We start from the raw sequence: 7,839 nt of genomic DNA, 5'->3' as shown, positions 1-7,839 counted from the left end.
ACACACACACAAAAAAAAAAATAATAATAATTTTTTGTTTTGAAGTATTTATCTTAAGTAAACCATTTTATTAGGGGATATAACATTAATGTGAAAAGGTACTTTAGTGAACTATTTGTGGAGGTCAGGTTTTACTTTGTAATGTTATGTAAATCTAAATGTCTTTAGCACTTTTACATTCCTATACTGTGAAGATCTAATTCTTAATAAGACTTTAGTCATGATTATTTTTATTTCTTCAGTATGTGTTAAAGGTGACCTAACGCTATGTATGTTTAATAAAAAGGCACATGTAATCATATAAAGGTATAGGTATGCATTACATAGTTTGCCATATGCTGTTGAACAGAGTAGGATGGGTTCCCCATCAGAGCCTTGGTTCCTCTCAAGGAGTTTTATCTTGACATATTCATCAGGGGCCTGGACGTCGATTCTCTGTATAGCTGATTCCTGTAAAACTGAATGTGACGTGTTGTAAAAAGCATCATGCAAATAAATTTGAATTGAATTGAATATGAATTATAAGGCATGTGATGACATTAAACACAACAAAACTAACATAAAACATTAAACAAATACATAACAAAGCACTTTCTCCTTTGCTTAATATAGTCCCATTTGTACAGTTTACATCACTACAGTTTTTTTTTTTTTACATTTACAGTATTTAGGTTACACTTTTATTCAAATCTGACTACAACTTTTATAACCAATTATAACTGAATACAGCTTGAGCAATTGAGGGTTAATGGCCTTGCTCAGGGGCTCAGCAGTGGCAACTTGGCAGCAGGGCTAGAAATACTAACCTTCTGATAACTAGTCAACCACTTAACCACTGAGCTACCACTAGTTTAAAATTTTGGAATAGAATTTATCATATTAAAATGAACCTACAGCTAATAAATTCTACACTAAATCACTAGCATTATTTACTATTTTCTACATCCTTTAGAAGTATGTACACTAGTAATCTCCATTCAGTTTATAAGTATGTACACTAGTAATCTCCATGCAGTTTACATGTGCACTGGTAATCCCCATTCAGTTTACTAGAATGTACAGTAGTAATCCCTAGTAATCCCCATTCAGATATAAAAGTCCTGTATCAGTCCCATTGTCTATCTTCTGGGATTGCAGAACCAGTAGGCAGAGCATGTCAGAATGGATCTCCTGCATTTGTTCTGTTTTTTTTGTTTGTTTGTTTGTTTTTTGTTTGTTTGGTTTTTTTGTATAAGTCTGTTGATTCAAAAGCCTTGATGTAGTACTACTGTGCAGGCTAACAAGCAAGTTAACCCCTTTTTATAGGATGATTTATACTTCTTGAGTTCTCTTTTCATACATCTCCACCAAAGCCTTGAAAAGAAATCAGTAGCCCAGCATATTTTCCCTTTTGTCGCAAAAACAAACCCCAACCCTACATGTACCCCTACATGTGCCCCAACATGTGCCCCTACATGTGCCCCTAAATGTACCCCTACATGTGCCCCTACATGTACCCCTACATGTACCCCTACATGTGCCCCTACATGTACCCCTACATGTACCCCTACATGTGCCCCTACATGTACCCCTACATGTACCCCTACATGTACCCCTGCTCCTGGCTGACATCCCCCCCCCCCCCCCCCACTGCTGGGCACGAGAGGGCAGTGTATCAACACTCCAGCTAGTGTGGCCAGGGTAAGGAGCCATGTGCTGATAGGAGCTGAGGAGGCAGAGAGAGCTTTGGGTACCAAATCATACTTTGTATGGCCTGTATATATATATATAACCAAAGAAGATTCAGGGTGAGTAACTGCAATGTACTGAAGTAAGAGATATAAAGAGATAAAATATAAAATATTGAAAAATGCAGTGAAGCACACAAGGTTTCCAAGGAAATATATAAACACATACATTATATTACATATATAATGTATATCTGTACATATTGCCTATGCGTGTGTATTGGTACAGTCACAGGTGTTTTGTTTATGATGCACTAGTGTATGCGTTTTGAGTATAGGTTACTGGATGACTAGAGATCATTTAAATGTCAGCTTTAGTGTGCGGTTTTTCCTTCTGTTAGTATAAGGCTCATGAATAAATCAGTGATGCACACTGCAATTCTCTAAAGTGTGTGGTCACCAATCACTAGTCTTCTTACTGCTTTAGAAAGTGTGAATGACTTAAACATGTGCTAGCTGCTATACCATTACATATATCTACAAAATCTTTTCTTTACACACCTGTAAAAAATTAAGCCTGTGAGTGTGAGTCAAGGTAAACATAACACTTTTGATTTAGACTTGTTTACATTTAAAACATCCACTTTTTAGCCTAATCAATTCCCACACACGCATACAAAGCACTTGCGAAAACATTAGCTCAGTAATTCAGGCTCATTAATTCATGGTAGGTGGCACATCTGGGCTTAGTGGGTAAAATTATGCAAATCTGCACATTTTTGTCAGTTGAGCCCCTCCCCTAAATAGGGGGGCAATTAGAGTTCCTGGAGTCAAGGAACCAAGATGTCACATTAAGCGGAAGTTTGAAGTCATTTTCGAAAAGCTTATAGAGGTATAGGCACATATAAAGTGGTGAAATCCCTGACACTAAATAGGAGACTGTTTGGAGCTAAAATCTTCTATGTTTGTATGGGAAACCATGATAAGGAATTCCAAAATGTGTTCATATGGGTTTGGGATGTTATGTTCTCAGAAATGAAATGGTATTTGGTGGGGTTTCATGCAGTTTTTCAGCCTGTAAGGTAAAGTAACCTGTCTAAAGTAAACTGTCTAAAAAACAATCACATAAGTTATTGTAAGCGTGCTGTGACAAACACAGTTTCAAATCACAAATATATTTATGTATTAGCACATAGCGATAATATAACACAATCACGTGTAATTAATGCACACATATCCAGTTGTAAATTGACATCATAGTGAATCGTCACACCCTCAGTTTTGTGTATACGCATTTCAGCGCTCTTTTGCACCACACACCTACATATGAACAAAGACACACAGAGTGAGTGTTAGTACAGCTGGTTGTTAGATCCGGCCACACGGTGAGGGGTCTGTAGACTGCCGTTCCGCCCTGCACTGTGTGTGGGTGTGTGTGTGCGCACCACTGACACTTCCAGACTGGCCGCTTTGTTTCCACTGGCACCCACGGGGCGAATTTGTCATTTTGCTTTTATTTTATTTTCTTCTCTGTGGTAGGATGGCTCTGCTCATTATCACCAAGGCTGCCAAGAAGGAAAAAAAAGCAACAAAACGAAGAGAGAGAGAGAGCCAGAGAGAAAGAGAGCGAGAGAGAAACTAAGGAATTATGTGGTCAGTTACCTACAAAGAGAGCACAGCCAATTTTAGCCAGTGGCTAATAAAGTCAAGGGAAGTGAACTACAAAATACTTCTGTAGGTGCACTTGTCCAGAATGCTGAAACCCAAAGCACTGCTCAGCGCCAGGTGTGGGGTGAGAAAGAAACATGAGGTATCTGAACAGACATTCTTCCACTTAGAGCAGTGGGGGAGAAAACTCCTGCACAAATGTTGCACACTGTTGGTTTACTCAGTGCAGAAGGCCAGCAGTTTTTAATGCCATTATGCTTATCCTCACTAATGTTGTGCTGATATCCCAAATTGAACTGAAAATAATTATTGATTGGTGTAACACACTTTATCCTATAACATCCTATAACATTCACTCATGAAGGTCTTGATAATTGGCATGTGAGTTAATTATAAAAACCAATCCAAGTGTTCGCCTTTGAGGTATACATATCATTAGCTCTGCAACCTCTTTGGCTGTACAAAGCTAGTTTTATGATATGGTAATTGAAAGTGTGGTTGGTGGAGGTGAAGTGTGACTGAATGGTCTAGTGTTGTTCACTGGCATAGCAAGGGGAAACTGATACAGCGGTCTAGTGGCTAACATGAAGAATGCAGTGGGAGAAGAGCTTGGGACTGGAGTGTGAATGGAAATGTGTTCTGTTAAATGTGTAGATGATATTTTGGGGGTTGTCCTTTGAAGCCATTTTTAGTCAGTTAGTCAGTCAGATTAGGATATTCCAAAATGGATGGTGGGTTTGTATGAACATAAGATATAGGAGGTTATAACCACTGAAAATAGTGACGAGATATAAAAGTTTAGTAATTATGACTACAATGCTGATGAAAGGAAAAACATTCAATGATGTTAGGTTTCTTTCTGTCTCTCTCTGTGTGTGCATGCATATATGAGTGTGCGATGCTTTCCCTAACCTTAATGAGTTGAGTGGAATGCTGTGGTTCAGAGCCTCTGAGGTGTGTGGTCATCTTTCTCATATCACTGTCTGCACCCCATGCAACAGACCTTGGGGCCATGATGTCATAATGCCTTTGGTAACCACGGCGCCGTAACAGCCCCAGGCATGGCCTTCTGCTGACCGCCTCAATCTGAAACCCACGGAAACCACTCGAGCCTTAATGCCCTCCAGTCTGATTTGATATAACAATATTTATGTAACAAATTCTAAATGAAGAAACCTAATTATGATGTCATAACATTTCTGTACCTCTTAAATGGACAACCTTCACAATATTCATTTTTATACCAATACTGTAAATTGCACTTTATTTCAATGGCAATGGCAAATCATGAACAAACATTGGGAAATTAAACAGACTTTTAAAACTCATGTGGCCTCCAAAAGTTTTTTCTTTATTGTATGTACTGAATCCAATCCTAACCTAGATTTGTTATTTCTCCTCATTTCCTGTAAGCTTTACACCACAAGTATTTAAAATGTAGGTCTTTACTAAAATAAAGAATGCTTGAGTGATCTTGTTCCTTTACTATCTGGGGCTAAACTTTGGCATGAGAAGAAGTCTCCCCAGTGTGTATGTGCCTGTATATGTGTTTCTGTGATTGTACATATCCATGTGTAATTTAATTTTTTTCCCCATTTGTGCACTTGAAATCTCTGGAAAAAGGAAAAAACCCACAACCTACTTATCTTTTGAATGAGGACCCTTAAATTCCCACAGGCATTTCAAATCAACGTTTTCAAACATTCAACATGATGGCCTCCACTCCCAAGCATTGGCCCAAGTGTTGGCACCTCATCTTCCAATCCCCACAGCCAAGCGCCGATCTGCCTCACCAAAACACCCTCAAAGTCCATAAGGGTGTGACAAATGAGAGGCCTCGGCGATGAAAAACAAGGAAATGAGGGAGACAAGGAAAATAAAACAGGGACAGGATTTACTTTCTAATACAGCTATAGAACTCTTATACCCTAACAGTGTGTTTAGATAGACAGACAGAACTTTATTGATCCTTCTGGGAAACTGTAGAGCATTGTAAAGTTTACTGCTGAAAATGTCTATCAAATGATGATTACTTCCATGTGGAATGTCAGTGTGAACATGTGGCTTTCTGTTTTATTAAGGAAAGCCTCTATTGAAAGATTTGGTGTAAGCCTAATATTACTATAGTGATGTTACCCTGCTTCAACTGTATGTTATACCAGAACTAAAGATTACTCACCCAAACTCAGCCCTCTCAAATGTAAGAGAAGCATATTAATATAAAAACAGACAGTAAACCCCCTCAGCCCCAACCCCACTCACTTTGTTCAAACCACAACACAAGAATATTGGCATGTCAAGCAGCAGATGATGTCCCCCTTTCAGGAAGTTTTCTCATTTGGGCTTTGCTGGCCCAAACCATGGCTGGGACCTGAGATGACAGAGAAGCAATTTTGTGGTGCACCACTGGATGAGATGCACCCAAATCCCACCCCCCACCCCTTTAGCAAACCTTGTCACTATGGAGACACCATAATGACAGTTGGCATGAGAGATGGAATGGAGAGGAAAAAAAGATGAACAGGATGAGTGGAAACGCAATTTGGCCCATTAGACAGTGAACAAGAGGAAGAGCCATACATGGCAGATTGTCCTCCATCAACTTAAGAATCTAGGCAGAGGAATGAGAAAGGATTTCTGAAGCCACAAATGAAACACTCAGTCAGTCGGGTGAAAAATTCCAGGGCATAATACCAACTTGATGAAAAAAACAAAAATAGAAATTGAGCCTATTTTTAGCAAGGCATCTAATAAACTGAAATCAAAGCAGTGGTAGTGGCATGATGGTAAATGATTTCATGATCTTCAGCATGTATGTATTTGTGTATTTATTTTACATTGTGTATTTATTTTACATTTATTTAAAATGTATTTAGTGCTGGCCAGAAGAGCTGCTATACATTAGTAAAGTAATTATATTAATTTATATTAAAATTAATTCATATTTTATAAATTACATTTATTCACACTTTAAATGTAGCAGTAACAAGACTAAGTAAATCAGCATTATGTCCTATTTTATTGTGAATGTTATTTATACTATCATGTTTAATATTCTCAGTGATACAGGCTAATGACATAGATACATGATACATTAATTTAATGCTGCTATAATTTAGCTTCTAATGTGTTCTGGACATCAAAGTTCTCCATTTGCATTTTTCAAAATGTCGATAACTTTGCAGCAACAGGAAAACATAGTCAAGGGTGTGCTCATCAGCTGGTCTTGGAATGCTCCATGGTTTCTGTGAAAGTACTCCTCAAATACAAACGTGCGCGCGCACACACACACACACACACACACACACACACACACACACACACAGATTCTTTGTGCAACACAAAATAACAACCCAGACCACGTCTCTCTGTCTTGGGCCATCCTAATAGAGTGAAGAAGTGTGTGAAACTGTGAACATAGTCTTCTCATGCTCTTTGAGAAAAAGACCAAGAAATTGACCAAACATTCAGTAAATGTCAAACACACACAACACATATACACTGCATTGAACCAGTGACAACTAACTTTCACAATATTTTACAGATCATTTTATTTAAAAAGTACACAAACAGAAGTAACTTCTCTCATTATAAGGCAAAGCTCATAGAGAATAACCACTCAAATTTGTAGACTTAATAGTCCATTATCACAGTTGTATGGTTACCACTTGCAAATTATAAATAAAACCTTCTGTTCTTTTTATAAATTTATGTATAATATTGACATATCTTTAATCAGTATTTTACTCATTTATTAGTTAATTAATTAATTAATTTCTCTAAAACTCATGATTAACAGACACGACAGTTATACTCATCATACAGTCATCATTATTTTCACTTAGCTGATCGATTTCTATTCATGCCCATGAAAAATGCCAACAGCTTCAAAGTATGAGAGGGGAAAAGTGATTCTGACATCTCCACGGGACTGCATCATTTCCCTGGTGATTTTTTTTGTTTATTATTATTATTATTTTGGGGACAATGTTTACATATTTTGTTCAGAATCAAGGGTTGTTTATTTCATCGCTTTGCATGTCAAGTCGAAACAGCCCAAGCTAAGCCAGGGGCAAAAGGTGGAGCCAGTTCTCGTCACCTGGGAAACAGTGCAGTTAACAGAGCAAAGAACACTGCCATTAGTGACGGAGTCAAATCCAATGCTCGTCCACATTCCATAGAGTTTTCCTGTGGGTAAAATAGAACAAAAATGATGGATTAAATTAATACAACCCCTAAACTTGTTATTATAAACATCATTTATTACTTTAAGGCTGTTTAGTTTTTAAACCCACAGTTGCTATAAACACTATATATAAATATGACCACACTGTATTTAAATTAAACTTTGTTTGATTTGGCTTGTTTTGGATGATAGTGATGATGGACTGGCCTAGAAACAAATTAAGCTGATTAACTTGAATTCTCAGCAGAGGAATTATTAGTTAGTCCAAAGCTTCAAATGTGTCTGGGTCAGTTCTCTATTGCTTCAAGCTTTAAGGTA

At 37.7% G+C, this 7,839-nt stretch overlaps 1 protein-coding gene and 1 long non-coding RNA gene across 3 annotated transcripts in view; one reads left to right on the top strand and one right to left on the bottom strand.

Annotated features, from left to right (window-relative positions):
* LOC145652667 (uncharacterized) overlaps window positions 1–4,633 on the top strand; it is an 18,186-nt gene extending 13,553 nt beyond the window's left edge. The window contains exon 4 of the long non-coding RNA XR_014118925.1: window positions 4,337–4,633. This is a non-coding gene — a long non-coding RNA (uncharacterized LOC145652667). The remainder of the gene's footprint in view (window positions 1–4,336) is intronic.
* A 2,228-nt stretch (window positions 4,634–6,861) lies between these two features.
* Window positions 6,862–7,839, bottom strand: part of cacna2d3a (calcium channel, voltage-dependent, alpha 2/delta subunit 3a) — a 174,071-nt gene continuing 173,093 nt past the window's right edge. For both annotated transcript variants that reach the window (XM_035536210.2, XM_035536211.2), the window contains one exon: window positions 6,862–7,523. In XM_035536210.2, coding sequence (XP_035392103.1) covers window positions 7,431–7,523 — 93 coding nt within the window. In that variant the 3' untranslated portion in view covers window positions 6,862–7,430. The remainder of the gene's footprint in view (window positions 7,524–7,839) is intronic.

This window comes from Electrophorus electricus, chromosome 20, assembly GCF_041902795.1.
Source record: "Electrophorus electricus isolate QZ-2024a chromosome 20, ASM4190279v1, whole genome shotgun sequence".
Classification (NCBI taxonomy): domain Eukaryota; kingdom Metazoa; phylum Chordata; class Actinopteri; order Gymnotiformes; family Gymnotidae; genus Electrophorus; species Electrophorus electricus.
Note: the sequence above shows the minus strand (reverse complement) of the source record. Positions and strands in the feature narration are given on the sequence as shown.